This window comes from Ambystoma mexicanum, chromosome 6q (assembly GCF_040938575.1).
Source record: "Ambystoma mexicanum isolate Mex_15411 chromosome 6q, UKY_AmexF1_1, whole genome shotgun sequence".
NCBI classification, from domain to species: domain Eukaryota; kingdom Metazoa; phylum Chordata; class Amphibia; order Caudata; family Ambystomatidae; genus Ambystoma; species Ambystoma mexicanum.
This window is the reverse complement of record NC_090937.1, coordinates 1,465,046,580-1,465,065,322: the sequence shown is the minus strand read 5'-3', so window position 1 is coordinate 1,465,065,322 and position 18,743 is coordinate 1,465,046,580. Positions and strand designations below refer to the sequence as shown.

General features: G+C 46.7%; 1 protein-coding gene across 2 annotated transcripts in view; it reads left to right on the top strand.

The window, feature by feature from the left end:
• The window catches only part of ST3GAL5 (ST3 beta-galactoside alpha-2,3-sialyltransferase 5), a 559,457-nt gene that overhangs the window by 501,025 nt on the left and 39,689 nt on the right, over positions 1–18,743 (top strand). For both annotated transcript variants that reach the window (XM_069632172.1, XM_069632171.1), the window contains one exon: positions 25–183. In XM_069632172.1, the coding sequence (XP_069488273.1) occupies positions 25–183 (159 nt within the window). The remainder of the gene's footprint in view (positions 1–24; positions 184–18,743) is intronic.

The window sequence follows — 18,743 nt, the reverse complement described above, 5'->3', positions numbered from 1 at the left end:
TTTTGTTTTCCCTCTCCACATCAGTCGATTTGGAGCAGGATGTTTTTCTGGAAGCAGGTGGTGGAGAACATTCCAGTACAATCGAAGCAGTTTCGAATTCTCAATCCGCTCATCGTCAAAGAGACCGCCATTGACATCCTCCAGTATCCGGAGCCGCAGAATAAATGGTGGGGATGGGAAAAGGTATGAAGTCAATTATTATATCCTGTTGGGAACCTCTCTTGAACATTTAACGAGCTGCAGTTAATTTATGAATGACAATGTGGAAATTGTCCTCCATGTAGGGAGGGTCCAATATTTGCAACTATTTTACAGGTCATGTTCCCCCAGTCACATTCACTATACACAATCCAGGCAAGCCTCACCATGCTGGGTGGCTTGTATGGTGGTATATGCATAGTATAAATGATCATTGTACACCGATACACCCCGTATCTGTAGTGCTGGGTCTCCCCTGTACTGGAGGGGTGAAGGTCGTGTTGCAGTGACTAGTTATGGACTTTGGCTAAGCCATATGGGAAAGATGTTTTTTTCTCCAGAGACTTTTTCCTATGGACTGTGTTTGTTCATTATGTTCAAACGTTTGTTTATATGGGATTTCTGCACCCATTCAGGTTACCAATGTAATGTTACTATACCGCAGGTGCATACATCTTGTTGCTGAGCTTTCTTTATGGATTCTAAATTAAAAGAAAGGGAATCATAATGGGAGCCTTCATTCTTGACATAGAATTGATAATTTATAACGCGCTTAATACCCAGAGGTTTATATGCGCTTACCAGGGGTTCGCACCTGTTACTTTGCGTCGTCTTGCTTCCAAGGCGAGCATGTTGCCCCTGAAGTATCCTCCCGAGACAAAGTAGCATCATAGTGCACTGGTTAACAAACACTGAAATAAGCATTAATTGAATAATCTGCCAGTCAGCCAAAAGTGAACCAGATCAAAAAATAATAAAATAAATCTACCTTTTTTATTCAAATGAATATGATAAAGCTAGATGATCACAATTACCCAGATGTGTTGGCGTAAACCAGGCTGCAAAAAGTTCCACTCTTTAACACGCCAGTCCTATAACCACTTCCAACCCCATTGTTGGGTGGTGTGATGAATCCAGGGAATGCTTCCCAAAGGGAACCTCCCTGCCTTGTGAGGCTAGGGAGGTGAGCCAGCTCCTCAACAGCCACCCTAGGAGTCAAAGTAAGTAGGACCTCACTGGGAGAGACTCCGCATTTGGGGACAAGAACTCATGTTCCGGTATGCAACTCCGTAAGTCACATTCCATTGCGGCATACATGAAATGTCAAGTGCACAAATCAGTATACAATCCAGGTGAAGAGAAAACTAAAATACACTATTGCCAGCCAGAAAAAGTACCGGTCACACCACGTCCACTGAGGGGGACAAATCAAGGATCTGATGTTGATTGCATGACTAGGACGACTTCATGGTGGGCAGGGATCCCACAGAACGACGCCAAAACCACTACGCTGCAAAAGTAGCAAACCATACAGATACCTGCAGTATTCCCTTCTTGCACGGTGAGGAAATACAGAGAGCGGGACACCGGTGAAGACGAAGACATGAAGAAAAGAGGCAACCGAGCAGACCCCGAGCAAAACGAGGCCCTGGAGAAGTTTCACCACCGTATCCAAGATAATGGGGAGAACAGGAGACCCGGGAGGCTACGAGGGGAGCATTGTGGAACAGCCGAAACTCATCTCAGTAGAATTGACAAGAAAGTAACAGTGAAGCCGAAAAAGTGGAAGTGTAATAATGAGAAAGAGAGAATGATAAATGTAGAAAAAGAGGCCAGACTGAGCTACCTATACGCTGGTAAGAGGTGAGAATATAATATATGCTGAGAAACAGACTGGTAGCCAGAAGGAGAACCCTATGAAGGGAAAGAAATGGAGATTCCAGAGAGTCAAGATAAGACAAAATAAACACCCCCAAGAGAGGAAGAACCTTAACTACCCTGGAAAGTGAGGAAAGCATATCACAGCTAGGGAAACCTATGCTACCAAAGTACAGAAGGTACTTCATTGTAAAAGAAAAGATAAAAGAGAGACAAAAGTGACTCATGGAAAGCAATACATAAAGAGGAGATAAACTACACCGAATTTGTGAAAGCATAAAAAAAAACTCATAACAAGAGTGACAAGATACTATTTGAAATTAAACTACTAGTAAGAAGTATGAAGCCAAAGAGAATACCTTTCAGAGAAAAGACAATAAGGAGAAGGGAGACCTTTTTTCTGACCATGTTGGGTATTCTTGAACTGACAAGGGGTATTCTTGCTTTCCTCTCCTTCCCCCACAAACTCACTGCCTCCAGAGCTCTGGTTCTCTCTAGGCTGGACTATTGCAACAGCCTCTTTCTAAATCTACCTGCTTCTACTCTCCGCAACTCATCCAGAACAGGACTGCGAGACTTGTCTTTGGCCTCAAGCCCAGGGATAGTATCTCCAGTACTGAAATCTCTGCACTGGCTCCCAGTGGCTGCAAGGATTACCTTCAAAACCCTCTGCATTGCTCACAAGGCCTTCTGGGGCCTCAATACCTTCAACTCTCCTTTCCTAAATATCTTCCTTCTCGAGCTCTTCGCTCATCCGCCTCCAACTCCCTCAGGGTCTGTCGCTTCTCCAAGCAATGAGCTGGTGGTTCATCTTTCTTCAGCTGGGGCCTCCCTCTGGAACAGCCTCCCTGAAACTTGAGGAGAACCATCTCTGGTTCCTGAAGCACCTCAAAACCTTTCTCTTTGTTTCTGCTTTCTCTCCTCCTCTCCCCTGCTGAATTTCCTGGCTGAAACTGCACTGGGTACCTGGCCACCCTCTGATCTCAGGCCCATGTCCCCTCACCCACCAGTCGCACACCTGCACTGCCTTCCTTGGCAACCCCCGCTCTTGGGGACTGTTTTCTGTATCTCTACAGTCTCCCTACCAGCACTTGACACCTGATGTCTGCACTTACCCGTGCACTTGCCACCAGCTGGCCGTACCTTTACTAACTGTTATTTATTCTATTTAATCCATGTACTGCCTTGTCCACTCCCTCTTGCCACCCCCTCCTCCCTCTCCCCCCGCTCTTTCCCCCTTCCACCTTCCCATGTACTTGCGCGATCTGAATGACACCTCGCCTAGTAGGATCATTGTCTGTCTTCCCTCCCTTGCCTCATCGCACCTTGAAACAATTGTGTATAGGCATGTTATAAATTCCTTATCATATTATGTCAGAATTGTTTGTTAGGATTCATTTTTTGGACATCTGACATTTTTTGTGTGACTTCTGACGACAGGCGAGCACCTTAGTTATGTACATGGTCAGGAAACATAGTAATAGGGAAAGTTAGTCAGTTTTCTTATCATTTAATAAACATTCAATCAGAATTTCAATACAGTGCCCGCGTCTTGCCGATCCACCACAGTGAAAACACTCAATGAAGTCCACATATGATCAAAAGAAGTGTTCTTCCAGGCTCATCGGGCACTGCCATATTACACATAGTATTACTACAGCAAGAGTCACAGCGCTCCGCTTTAATCTGCTGCCCTCTGAGCCATCTCAACCTAAATCTGTGTTCAGAGTTCTGGCCATGGCTACTCAAACTCCAGACTAGCATTACCACATTACAATCTGGCGTTTGTTCACAAATATATTGTGAACAGCCCCATGCAGACACATTTGCACTTAAAAAAAAAGCCTGGGCCAGATCCTTGAACGGTGATGAGTTGATTTTAGGATATATATGTGCAATGAGGCCAAGATGGTAATGCACACTCTTTACCATAGCACCAACTTACCATGTCTTACCATTTAAGCATGGTATTAAAAAATAGACCCAGACATCTGAAACTTCCAGCCAAGGTACAAGCACATAGTGGAGATCTACTAAGATCGCTCTACGCTACAGGGAACCCCCTGGCCCTGAAGCTTTGTGTGCACGTCGCACAAGGCTTCCGTACTTACAGCCCAGGGTAAATCTATGAATTAGTACCTATTTATCATAGTAATGATAAATCTTCCTGACCTGTGTCAACCCCAGAACCTTTTGATTTTACTGGTGGATTATTTGTCCTTATACCTCCTGTGAGTGGGAACCTTTTTCCACACTCACAGAATCTTTTACTCTTTTCATGGGTGTCATTTTTAAGACTCTCCACAGTATCTTTTAGAAGTTAACCCATTTTAACTTTCTCTGGATAACCTTGTGAGAACTACAGTTCCCTAGGGTAGAAAGAATCTTTGGATCCCATTTTACGTGTTTGGTGAAACCAACACAACCCACCATATTTGGAGTGCTGGGGAGATAACAATGTATCCCCTTTCACACTAAAACTAACAATGTTGTTACAGGGACAAGCTTACTTTTTATGGCTGGTGGCAGTGATCCATTTTATTAATTTGGTGCACCTTTACCGCATGCTGTTTGCACAGCCCTCCTTCTGCCACTGAGAACACCCATGCTCCAAGAATAAGGGAAATACTTTTAAAGGATTGGGCCTTTTGCCTAGGAAAGAGGATATGCGTTTAAAAGTTACTTCCTTGTAAAAGAAGTTGGTTGGTAACTGTAACTGAGAGTGAGCAGTTAGAAAAGTTCTTACTTACCTTGAATTTGTGTTGCACTATTCTGAAAAGTATATATAAGGTCCTTCTTGAGTTTTACTCTGTGCTCCAAACCAGGTTTGGTCTTTGTTCATTTTGCCTTTGGCAGGATTCACAAGTGAAACCTGCCTCTGGCTCCAGTATGTCTGGCAGGGGCAGGAAGTGACGAAGGTGCCCGAAACTCCCAGTGCTTAATCCCATTGGTTACAGGAATGCACCCAAAGGTGATTGGCCGGCTGTCTGTCCAGCAAGACCAGCCACCCTGCTGTGTGATTGACTACGCTGGAATGAATGAGAGAAACCTGCGTAAAAGGCAAGGCTTTTTGGCTTGGAAGGCAGAGTCGACAACTGGACAAAGGAATCCGAAGAAGAACTTGGAAGAGACGCCTGCTGCAACTCCTGGACCGTTGGTTTGCCCGATGAAGCCCTGCTGCTGTGCTGAAGCTCCGAATTCGCCTCGACTAGAGAAGCCCTGCAAGGACCTGTGGGACCAATCAACTCCAAAGCAAGCCCGTCTGGACTTCCTCTTGAAGCTGGTTGCATTTCCACTGCAGTTGCTGCTGGAACCGAAGAGCCAGGGAGAGGAACACCAGATTGTGTGCGTTGCTTTTAAGTTGGACCCGAGCACTAGGAAGATCCTCCGGACTTCCCTTTTGCAGGACTGCCCAAGCCTCAGCCACCTCAAAGGAGTGCTGGACCCCAGAAACAAGGCAAGTCTGAAGTGGTATCTGAGAACCACAGATTTGCTATTTGCTGTCAGGCGCAAGGAGCTGAAACATGAAAGGACCGCTGAATTGAAGTTTACCCATTGCTTCCACCTACCATCCCATTACAGAGCAGGAGTCCCCAGACGTCCTCCCTCTTGTCCCCATGACTGAGTCCAAGGAACAGGATCTGCAGAGCTGTACAGAAACAGAAGCCAGCTGGAACCATTTCTTCTAACCAGAGGTACTGTAAAGTCTAAGAGCACTTACCTTTTGTTGTGTAGCCTTGCATGCTGTCAGTTGAGACCTGTCTAGGTTACCTGGCCAATATGCTAAAGCTTTGCCCCTCACAAGCCTCCCAGCTTGTGGCCCTTCAAGTGTTATAATTTTCTACAAACATTGTGTAAGACATTTTACCTACCTGCAAAGAAGATCTTCAGCTCCCCTTGCCATTGTGCAATTAACATTGCCTGCCTTGGCTCCCTGAGTGACTCTTGTTACCTCTGACTCTGCTTTCTCTTTCCCCAGGAAAGGGTTAATTTACTCTGCATTGGAAGGTCTCTTAAAGTGCTTACCTGTTTCTGAATTATTTGTTAACCTTTGTTTTATTTCTCTATTCTATCTTTTACACCAAACTCAGTATTGGTTTAAATGTACCAGTGATAAATCAATGTCCATAGTGTCCTAGATAATTAAGTCACCTGGGTATCATCTGAATTAGAGAAACTAAGAGTGTGTTTTAAGTATATTTTTAAGTGTTACATGTTTGCTCCCTTTCTAAAGGAGGCTTATATAAATGACTGAAATAAATGCATATTTGTTTTATCAAGAAAAAACCTTGTTTATTTGGGCAACTGTATGATGAAACTCTATCGCAGCATTACTGCTCACATTGACCCCTCTTGAGATAAGACTGGCTGCTCGACCACACTACCAACCTGTGTAGTTCAGACTTACACCAAAGGTTGGGTCCCTATTGCCAGAAGGTCAAGGTTATTGTAGCGCACCCAAAGGGTACTGCATACAATCTTGCCTAACACCCCTGTACCAGGAGACAGTCAGCACGGACACTTCCCTGAAGAGCAGAGGAGCCCACACCGGATGTCTCCTGTCAGAGGCCTGTGGCTACCGAAGGGGAAGGAGCTACACATCAATGTCCTGGAACTACGAGTATTGTTTTGGGCCCTCAAGCCCTTCCTTCCGTCCCTCAAAGGCAAAGTGGTGAGGGTCTTCACAGGCAAGACCACCATAATGTTTTACATCAGGAAGCAGGGGGGGCACCAGATACCCGTGGCTCTCCAGAGAGACGCAGGAATTGTGGCACTGGGCCGTCGCCCAGGGGATGTTTCTCATTCCGTTCCACCTGGCGGGAGACAAAAACACTGTTGCCCACTCTCTCAGCAGGGAGTTGCACTCTTGCCACGAGTGGAAACTTCGGCAAGATCAAGTGGACAACCTGTTCCTCAGGTGGGGCAGACCCCAGATCGACTTATTTGTGACAGCAGCGAACAACAAGTGCCTGAGATTCGCTAGCAGGTTCCACCAGTTGGGGAGCATGGGGGGGGGAGGGAGTGTTCTCCTTCCTGTGAGATGGTCTGCTCCTGTATGTTAGGGAGAATTCTCAGAAATGTGCCAATTCCCTCCTCCTTATAGACCCCCAGAAACTGCTGGATTTTGAGGACTTGATTGTTTTTAGCCTGGAGAGAGAGTGACCATTTTTCCCACTCTCTCGTATTTTAAAGTGAAATTGCCTTTACTTAGCATTGTAACTTTCAAGCCCCCGGTACACACTATATTACAATAGAGTGCTGGAGGGGTTACTTAGTATCCCCTTTGTCTAGCTTCTTATGCAACATGTTTTATGTTACCCTTTCCTCACTGAATGGCTGGTGGCAGTGGTTTCGTTATGAACTACCGTAGTTTGCATTTACCGCGATCGTTCGCAGCTTCAGTAAAGCAACTGCAGGAGCCAGCTTTTTCAAAATGGGGCACAGCCATCTTTTTTCGCCATGTCTTTGTGGAAAGGTCCTTCTAGAGATTTCTCTCTGCGATAAAACAGGTTTGGTCTTTGTTAATTTTGCCTTTGGCGGGGGTTCTGACTTCTCCCTTTGAGTTGGTGGGACCAATCAACTCCAAAGTAAGCCGCCACCTGGACATCTATCTCGGAGCTGGTTGAATATCCACAGAGTTGTTGCTGGAAACCTTAGAGCCAGGGAAAGGAACACTAGATAGTGGACGTTGCTTTTAAGCTGGCCTAGAGCTTTTGAAAGATCCTCCGGTCTCCCAAGAAGCAGGACTGACCAAGCCTGAGCCCCCTCAGCAGAGTGCAGGACTCCTGAAGCAAGGAAAGCCCACCTCAACAGCCAGGAACCGGATTGTTGCTATTTGCGGTGGTCCCAAGGAGTTGAAAAGCGAAACAGCCACTGAAAGTGAAGTTGCCGGTTGTCAGTTTTTGCCAGTCCCAGTGCATTGCAGGAGTCCCCCGACATCCTCCCTCTTGTCCCCACGACTGAGGCCCAGGGACAGTGAGATCTGTAGAGCTGCACAGGAACAGAAGTCATCAGCTGCATCTTTTCCTCTTTGCTAAGGTACTGTAAAACAAGTCTAGGAGAACTTACCTCTTACTGTAAATTTGCTTGAAACTTCTATAACTCACAAGTCTAATCAGCTTGTGGCCCTACATTTGATTCTTATTTTTTTATCAAAGACTCCTAAGAACTTGTGCAAAGCCTTATCCATTTACTTACCTGAAGTGCTGCATCCTATACAAAGACTTTTCCCCATTGGCTTTGCCTATTGAATTGTGTGACTCTTCGAGGAGGATCGGAAAGTATTTGCCCTGCTTATGAATATTAGTGATCTCTTGTGTTCTAATAACCTTTGCCTTTTACCAATTTTTAAGAGTGCTCTGAATACCAACAGTAAGATATTAATGTCCCCAGCACCCTTGTTATTGAAGTAACCTGTGGGTGTAGGTTGTGTCTGTGGGCCATCCCAAAAGGCTCTTGTCTGATTCATCAGAGTGTACAGTATTGAAGTGTATTTGTGTGTTACTATTATCGTGCTCCCTTCCAAAGAATGCTTTATAACTGACTGATAAATTAATAATTGTTTATGACCGAAACCTTGAGTTTAAGAGTTTATGTGAATACCTTTAAGTGTGCATCTTTGTGTAACTCCACTACTGCTCACATTACCCCTCTTGAGATAAGCCTGGCTGCTCAACACGCTACCAAGACTGTGTAGTACAAGCTTATACCAAAGATTGGATTGCCTATACCTGTAGTACTAGTTGTTTGTAGTGTTCCCAGAGGGTGCTGCATTCAAACTTTACCCAACATTGTACGCATTCCCGCTGTTGCCTCTGCTACTACGAGTGATCAGTCAACTCAAACGGTGCCGGTGCAGGATGATACTCGTTGCCCCGACGTGGCAGAGAATGATTTGGTACCCGGACTTTCTCAGCCTGTCGACGTCACCTCCAGTTAATCTGCCAGTATTTGCAGATCTGCTCATCAGAGTAGTAGGCGCCATCCTGCACCACGACACAGGATCCCTGAACCTGAAGGCCTGGCTCCTGCAGCTTTAGAGTTCGGTGGGTACGAGCTGCCGGCCGACTGCAGGGAGGTCCTTGCCAGGGCCAGAGCATCGTCAACGTTTAATTGATAAGGCACAAGTGGTAGCAGTTTGCAACTTGGTCCCAGTCGCAGAAGATCAACCCGTTGAGGGCCACGGCACCTCGGATCCTTCTGTATTTGTTGTCTTTGGCTAAGGCGGGACTGGCGCGCACCTCCATCAAAGTGCATCTGGCGGCTATCTCTTGCTACACCAGGTCTCTGGGACAGTCATCTCTTTGGTCTCGTCGTCTAGTCAAGGAGTTCCCGGCGTGGAAACCCAACATGGTTCTGACGAGGCTCATGGGAGCCTGTGTATCAAGCCTCTCTCGTACCTTTCGAGGAAGACCGCTTTCCTCGTGGCTATCACCTCTGCCAGGGGAGTAGGTGAGATCCAGGCCCTGTCCTGCAAACTGCCTTATCTGACTTTCTACGATACGAGGGTGGTGCTGCTGACACACCCCTCCTTCATGCCGAAAGTTCAGTCGGAATTTTATCTTGCTGGATGTGGCGCGTACTCTGAAGTTCTGTGTGGCCCGCACAAAGAATTTCCAGAAGACATCTCAGCTTTTTGTGAACTTTGGTCCTGTGAACCATGGGAAGGCCTTGTCCAAGGCTTCCATCTCCAGGTGTTTCTCCGGCTGCATCTCCCATTGTCACTGGTTGGCAAACCGACCGCTGCCTGGCTGTCCGAGAGCCCATTCTACCAGAGTGATCGCTGCAATGACGGTGTTCCTGTCTGGTATTCCCCTGCTGAACATCTTCAGGGCTGCTATGTGGAGGTCTCCAGGGATGGCCAAGCCGTGCTGCGCAACCCTTTCTCTTGAAGGTGAGCCTGGTGAGGAGGTAAGTTTAATTGCTTCTGTTGAGCCTTGCCACCTACCGTAGCTTTGTATGCATGTACTGCAATGTATTCTTTATTCATGAGCATGTGAATCCATGCCAGACCCCATGCTGGAGAAGGAACACGTTACTTACCTGTAACTGTTGTTCTAATGCTTGTTAATCTGCTCAGGATCACATGCTGTGCATACGGTCTGACATCCAGTGGTAACCACAGAGTATTGCATCTTGTCTTTCGGGGACAGAAACGGGACGTCGGCATAGGGGTGTATGTAACATTACCCCTATCGTGATGTGTAGTGTATCCAAAATCACTCGCGTGCCGAGGTCCCGCAGATTGTTTTTTTTTTACACCCAGATAACTGGTCGCCCTATAGCAGAGCTCTTCATAAGAGAAATTGTTTATCTTTATACCGACTTTGTCGGTTATTTCCCCATAAGTCACTTCGACAACGATTCAAGCAACTTCGAACACTGCGGGTAGTTTCTTCGGTGGTGGATTTCAGTGCCTAAGATCCGGCGGCTGAGCCATCCACATGGCTGGGCCTTCTGGCCAGCCTACACAGTAGGGAGAGTAGGGCCGGGGTCGCCATATCTTTCGTTATGTCTCTCCTCTTTCCCCCTCTTTACCCTCTAGGTCTGGTCATCTTTGTCTATACCTTTTGCTATGGAAAGGACTCCATTGGTTCTGCCCTAAGTGTAGGGTCAGATACCCATGGAAAGACGAGCACAGGATGTGTAATTATTGTCTACCCCTAGATCACAGCGAGAAGCTGTGTGCGGCCTGTAGATTCCTTTGGCCTAAGACCCTTAAGGAATGCCGTGTAAAGCAGTGGGCCACGTACGGCATGTCGCAGGCTCACCCCTCCCCCCACCGTCACACCTGCAGAAAGTGATGGGGGGCACCGACGATGACCAAACATCTGTGTCGGAGGTCATCTACCTCGAGGCATCTGCCACGCCTGTCCCCGACCCCTCTAGGCCTGATGTACGTCTCGCTTTGCGGACAACACCCGGCAACAAGGGCATACGAAGACCACACACTAAGCACACAACCCCATCACCAATTTCGAAGGTTCTGCTGAAAAAGGTGAAGGTGCCAACCGGAACGCCGATAATTTAGACTGAATCCTCTGATCTCGTAGATCAGCAGCCTTCCCCGCATCCTCAGCAGCGTCTTTTGACTGGGCACTCCAAAATTTAAGGGCGCTACCTCTAAATCGGGTTTACACGTCGAAGCGCGATCCGATGCTCCGGTGCCCCCCTAAGGCCTCGGTGGGCCCGAAACCTACTCCTCCTAGCCTTTCCACAGGCGAAATATCTACCGCTAGGCCCTCTGATGCCGTGGTAGGCAGTAACTCTAACGCTGACCCGTTGACTCACGCCAATTCGACAGAGATTGAGGACAGTCTCGTGAGGATTTCTTCGGTGGGTGGGCTGACGCCTAAGGCACCGTCAAAACACATGTAGCATGCAGCGGACAGGTCTAAAGACACGCCATGGCGCCCCAGTACTCGCGAAACCTACGAGGATAGTCCGGAGTCTCTGTCCAACACCCGTGGGGACAGATTTCGACGCCAACGAGAGGAATGCGTTATTCCACCTTTTGCCCCTTATGGTTCATCTAAGTGGACCAGGGAAAAGTTCAAAGGCTGCATGGACCATCTAGAAAGGATTGTCTCGTGTTCAGAGCATCCTTCCCTTAAGAGATCTCGTGAAGACCCTCTTTTGGTGTCAGCTTCACGTTTCCATGAAAATCTTGACTCTCAAGACCCTTCGGCTTCTGTCCACCTCGAAGATGTGGTCCAGATGGACACTTACCAAGACATCTATGATGAGGAAGAAGACCCTTCCTTCCTGCAAGACTACTCTGATGACCATGCGAATGCCATGGACAACTGGGAGGAGACCCAGCAAATGGAGACGGAACCATGGACGCTCTCTACGCAAGATCAGGACACTGATGTCCTATACCTGGATTCCCCTCCCACCACTCCGGCCCGGCAGGCCTTGCCTGTTGTCGATCAAATGGCTTTCAATGTCATCTTAAGGAAGTCAGCAGAGCACTTTAAGATCACCGCCCAGGAGGCGATACCCAAACACGATTTTGTGGAGGACATTCTCAAAGAGAAACCTCCCTCAAGCCAAGCCATTCCTCTCCTGAACTCTGTTAAGAGGGTTGGGCCCCCTCCATGGTCACGCCAGCTCAGACCAGGGCAGTGAATCCAAGAGTGGAGAAACTATTTTGGCCATCTCCTACTGACCCTCAGTATATTAAAGGCCACGCCACCCCCGACTCCTTGGTAGTCACTACCACCCGGAAATGGGCAGGGGTACCCCTTGCTACGGGGGAGGCACCCCCCAATAAGGAATCTAAAAGGTTGTAAGCCTGAGGTAAACGTGTTACCTCGGCAGCTGCATACACCACAAGCATAGCGAATAACACTACGCTGCTTGCCAGTTATGCAGACGCACAATGGAACCTTGTACAAGGTCTCTAGGAGGTTCGTGAACCTGCTAGGTCCAGACAACTCACCATTGTGGCCGAGGGCAGGCAGGTAAATCAGAATATAATTAAAAACACTCTGGACACTGCTGAGATGGCAGGCAGGTCCCTGGCCCAATGCACACTACTCAAGCGGCACGCTTGGCTCCGCAACTTGGCGTTCAAGCCTGAAACACAGGCCGCTCTTATTAACAAACCCATAGAAGAGACCAATCTCTTCGGTAAAGCGGTCGACGGTGCTCTGGCGACGGACAAGAAAGAGCACAAGACTCTTATGTCCTTAAAACAAATAACACAGAACCTTCCTCCCAAAGGAGAGGCGGTTCTCATCGGTCCTTTTGAGACCAATCCCGTTCAGGTCAAAATAACTACAATACGGGAAACTGGAACTCTGGACAAGCATCTGGAAGCCCCTCCAACTACCACCTAGGGATTAACGACACGGCAAAGGCAGAGGCCCCAACCCCAGAGGAGCCGCAGCCTCTGGTCAGAAATTACCAACGGATCCAGGTCACCCCCCATGTCACCCTAGTCGGGGAGGGCGCTAAACACCGTTCCTCGCGGCATGGGAGGAGATAACTTCAGACCAGTGGGTCTTATAGGCAGTTGCCCACAGGTACTGCGTGAAATTCGCCCGACCACCACATTTCAGACCGCCACGTTCACGACTCCTCGCGCCAGACCATCTGCAGATCCTGATTCAAGAGGTGGAAGTTTTCCTGGGAAAGGACGCCATAGAAGCCGTCACTATTCTTCAGGTAAACAACGGTATTTATTCAGTGTACTTCCTTTTACCCAAAAAGGACCTCACCATGCACCCTGTTCTAGACATGTGCCCAGCGAACAAATGTATAAAACCTCAAAAGTTTTGTATGGTAGCACTACAGGAAGAGATCCCACTGTTGAAACAGTGGGACCACATGGCAACATTGTACATGAAAGATGCATACTTTCATATTTCAATGTTGCCTGCGCACAGGAAATATCTAAGGTTCATGATCGAGGACAGGCACTACTAATTCAATGTGCTCCCCTTCTGCATTGCCTCAGCGCCAAGGGTGTTTACAAAGGTCCTGCCAGTAGTGGCAGTTTACCTGTGTAGACGACTGGCTCGTAACCGGGGACTCTTACGAAACATGCTTTTTGAGCACCCAGAAGACCGTAGACCTTCTGTTCAGTCTGGGATTCTCTATCAATGAAAAGAAGTCCAGTCTAGTCCCCAGTCAAGTAAAACAATTTCTGGGGGCTCCAATCCAGACGAAGGAGGGCCTGGTCTTCCCCTCCGAGAGGGTTCAGAATATGCTTTATCAGATCCCTCAATATGTAGCCAGTCGGGAGATGACGGTACACTAAGCCATGCAGCTGCTAGGTATGATGGCGTCATGCATATACTTGGTTCCCCAAGTGCGCATGTGTCCCATGCAAGAGTGGCTCAAAAGCCAGTGGTGTCAGGCCAGCGGACAGTGGGAAGATCTGGTAGTTGTCTCGCCAGCCCTTGTTCTCTCTCTGCAGTGGTGGGTGAGGGAAAACCTCTTGAAGGGCAAGTCCTTCACCACCCCCACAGTGGAAGCCACTATCACGACAAACGCATCTCTCACGGGGTAGGGGGCTCACCTGCTTCAGCAGACAGCGCATGGAGTGTGGTCCCCACAAGTAGCATCCAACCATATAAATCTGCTAGAGCTATTAGCAGTGTTCAAGGCCCTAAAAGCCTTTCAGGCTCAACTACAAGGGAAGACAGTTCTGGTTCTGACAGACAGCACCACAGCCATGTATTACCTGAACAAACAAGGGGGCACACACTCTCCAGGGATATCCAAGCTGTCCCAAAAAATTTGGATGTGGGCTTTCAAACGCAAGATGTTTCTGTTGTCCCAACATGTTCCAGGGGAACTCAATCTTCTGGCTCAGCAGAGATTTCCCACTGCCCGTAAAATACGAATGGCATCTGCACAAAGACATTGTCTCCAATATCTTCACAGAATGGGGCTTCCCAGAGATCGATCTGTTTGCAACTCAGGAGAACGCCCAATGCCAAGACTACGCCTCCAGGTACCCCCAGAGCCGCTCCAAGGGCCACGGACTCTGGATAACATGGTCATGGAAATTCCCCCCCCCCTCTCCCCGACTCTCCTACTCAACAAGATAGTGCACAAGATGCACCAGGAACCAGTCACAATGATATTGGTGGCCCCATGTGAGCCTGCCAACCCTGGTTTGCTCATCTAATGACAATGTCCCTCTCCTCACCAGTAAAACTACCCTGCCCGTACAACATGTTGTCTCAGGACAGGGGGGGAGACCCTACACCTCTACCCACAAACTCTGAACTTAGCAGCCTGGCTCCTGAGGTCATACAGTTTGGACACCTACAGCTCCCTCAGAGATGCATAGACATACTCAGGGAAGCTAGGAAAACAAACACCCGCTATTGCTATTCCAGTAAATGGAAACACTTTGTCATCTTGTGTAATACCAAGGGCGTCGATCCCATCGATTGCTCACCCACACACATTGTGCTGTACCTAACCCATTTGTTAGACACAGGACTGGTCTTCAATTCCCTAAAGGTTCATCTGGCTGCTGTCTCAGCCTACACCACGTCGCAACAGAAAGTGTCATGGTGGAAAATACCGGTTATTAAGGCTTTTATGGAAGGGGTTAAGAGAATCCATCCCCCCATTTCTCACCCAGCTCCTGGATTGGATCTAAACGTGGTATTAACCAGACTCCTGGGATCTCCCTTTGAGCCAATGCATAAAGCAAGTCTAAAAGACTAAACTAACAAGACAGCCTTCTTAGTGGCTATCACTTCTATTAGAAGGGTTAGCGAACCACAGGCCCTTTCTGTTCTAGACCTTTTTGATAAGGTAGTTTTGCGCACTCATCCCAGATTTGCGCCTAAATTCATCTCGAAGTTACATATGAACCAATCGATCAAACTACCCACTTCCCACCAGAATCCCACTAGCATGGCTGAAAGAAGCCTACACACACTAGATGTGCGCAGTGCAGTCATGTTCTACCTGGAAAGAACAATACCACTGAGGAAAACAAACCAATTTTTCGTTTGTGGCAACTGGCAGAGAAGGGGATCCTTTCTCCAAGTCAGCTATCTCAAGGTAGATTGTCAATTGCATCACACTGTGTTACACTCTTGCTAAGAGAGAACTGCCCTTCAAGCCTAGAGCACACTCTACTTGGGGCACTGGGGCTTCCATAGCATTCATTGCAAATGTTCCCCTAGAGTCCATTTGAAAAGCGGCAACCTGGAGTTCTGTACACACCTTTACAAAACACTATTGCCTAGACACTCATTCTAGATCTGATTCTCAGGTGAGACAAGCAGTATTAATGCATCTCTTCACTACTGTTCCTTCTCACAACCCACCTCCAACTCCAGGTACTGCTCGCTAGTCTATGCACAGCATGTGATTCTAAGGAGATTAACAAGCATCAGAAGACATGCATTATTCACCATAATAGCATTTCTGATGATTGTATCTGCTAATATTCACCTGCACCCTCCATGCCTCCCCGCTCGAGGTAGAAGGAACATAGATGTCTTACTACTTTCTCTCTTCATGTACTCACTCACAATAGCCTTGGGCTCACTCATGGCAGAAAAAATACAATCTGTGGGACCTCGGCATGTGAGGGATTTTGGGTACACTACATGTCACGATAGAGATGTGTTACAGACACACCTATGCCGATGTCCCCTTTCAGTGCCGAAAGACAAGAAGAAATACTCTGCGGTTACCAATAGATGTCGAACCATATGCACAGCATGTGACTCGAAGCAGATACAATCATCAGAAATGCTATTACGGTAAGTAAGGCATGTCTTCTCCAGCATGGGTCTGGCATGGATTCACTTGCAAACCCTCCCTGCTGTCCCTTTGCGGCTCATCTTGGTCATACTGCCACTTTACCTGCTACCAAATCTGAAGATGGCTGCTAGAGCAGGGGCTTAGGGAGAGGGCAGTCATTTGCTGGGGGCAGTATGACCCAGAGCACAGCGATTTGGTTTCTAGGAGAAAAACAGTTTATAAGTGAAAGTGAAACCGTTTCAATTCCATGCCAGACCAATGCTGGAGAAACAGTTATAGATAAGTAACTTGTTCCTTACTCACCTGTGAATTGGTTGTCCCTCTTCCCCAAAAGTAATGCTGTTGATTTCACTTCACTATTCCTGTTAGGATAAATGTATGATTGTCCCCAACTGGGTCTTGCTTCCCCTGACTTGCTGTTAGCCTGTCCAGAATAAGTCTGCCTTAGGTTTTACCTACCTAGAATAACCTTGAGTCATTCATAAAGTGGAATCCTGGGTTTTGCTTTCCCTGGTCTCTGACAGACACAATACAAGTCTTAGGTTTATACCTGCTATTAAGTTGCTTATAGCTCATGTAAAAAGTATATAGGTTATACTTACCTTGAGTATAACTGTGTTATTCTAAAATAAGTTAGTTATTGCTTCCCTCAGTCTGTGAACTAAAAGCAACTGTAATTGACTATTACACCCCAGGTTCCAACACCCCTAGAATAACTGTTATCCTCAGTCAGAGTTATAGGTTTATAATGTTGCTAGTATCTGTGTTTCACTAGATCAGAAAAGTATATTTTTCAGTTGATTTGACTGTGATTTCTGCTGAGCATCACGGTACAACTGATGGGGTTTGTTACCCTAGTATTACTGAAAGTAATCTAAAAGAAACTATTGGTTTTTGACTTCCTTAGAACACCTGCTAGGTGTTCTAAATAAGGATACATGCTTTCCGTGTGTGCACCTTCAAGCATAGTGTTGTGTTTTCATAATTGTGGTTATATATAAGGTGATAGTATTACTAGTTTCTCCCAAGATTTATCTGGGCCCACTTGTATTTAATAAACCATTACCACATCAGTTTAAATCATTGTACTTAAAAGATCAGAATCAAGAACAGTTCTTTCCACTGCTAAAATATGATGCACTTCTGTTTTCATTTTCAAATACATGCTTCCAAAGGTATCTGAGCAAAACAATGGTTGAAATGCTACAATAATTGTGTATAGTGGAAAGGGCAAAAGGAGATTGGAAATATTTTCGAAGGAAATAAGTAAAAACAGATTTTTGCAAGATTGCTTATATTCCGGAAAAGCACTCATTGCAAATATGCCCAACGTGAGCATTGCTTTCACTGCCCCCAACCAGAGGCTTCTGGTCTGCCTTGCAGCAGTTGCTGATTGCTGAATTTAGATAGGACTGACACAAGTGCAGCACTAGAGGAACCACAGATACCAAGCAGGTGACTAACGACCAGATGTAAGACGTTTGTGTACAGAGGTGCCAACATTTAAATTTACAGGAGTGTGGTGGGGGCCTGTACCTTATGACCATGACATCAATTAAGGACGAGGAAGCAACATGAAGTGACACGCTGGCTTGCGGATCAGCGTTTGACACAAGGACAAATGTATTCAGGCTATTTCGATAACTAAAAGGTAATCCCCAATTACAAGGAGATGCAAAGAAGAGCTAATTATCTCAACACAAGCTTAACTAAATATCTAACAACAAGGAGCATTCTAGGTTAAAACATAATATAAACCTCTTCATGACCCAATGGAGTCACAGTGGCAAAACACTTGTTGCGGTTCAAGAGGTTTAAATCCACAAAGGTTAACGTTTGCATCAATTTAAAATCTGATTATTCTTGTTTGGAAAAACAGAGACTAAGACTTGTATTGGCTATCAGATTGAATTATCTTGAACAAAATCAAAGATATAAATCCTATTGCATCAACATTATGTGGGAAAACCAATGATTTGTATATAACGGAGCAACAACCGGATAAAAACCACACCCTTCATGATTTTTAGCGATCATTCAAATCACTAAAGCTGGTGCAATTTGTCGGATGTTTTAACCCACTAGGCTCTGCCCTGCGACATCCCTGTGTGCTGGTGGTGCAGGAATCATCAAAATGGCCACGAAAAGCCCTATGCGCGCCTAATCCTATGAAAATTGTGCTTTGAAACCAGAAAAGATGGCTGCCAGATCTGATTTGCCTGTTGTCAGTGGTGGAAGGGGACCACACTGCTGAAACATGCCGCTGGGCTGCCTACCAAGGAAAAATGGAAACTGCATGAAAGGCAGTGTTAGGGAGAATTCTCTGTTCAGGCTGAATTTCCTAACCTAGTGAGTCCCCCAGCAGCTTTGCTGGATTTTTGGGGTTTATTTTTTCTCCTGCCAGGAGTGAGACTCTTTTTCCCTCACTCCTGGACATGATTTGAGAGTGTTTTCTGTGACTTATGTGCTTATGGGCTAGGGGGTAATTTTCCCCATAGGCCATCATTGGTTTTTGGAATGTGTGTTACACAGCACCCTCAGTGCAGTAACACAGGGGTGTCATAGAGACCCCCAAACATAGACTCCACACCCTGGGACTGACTACTGTCTCCCTGGGTCAGTAAAGTTACCATTAACTT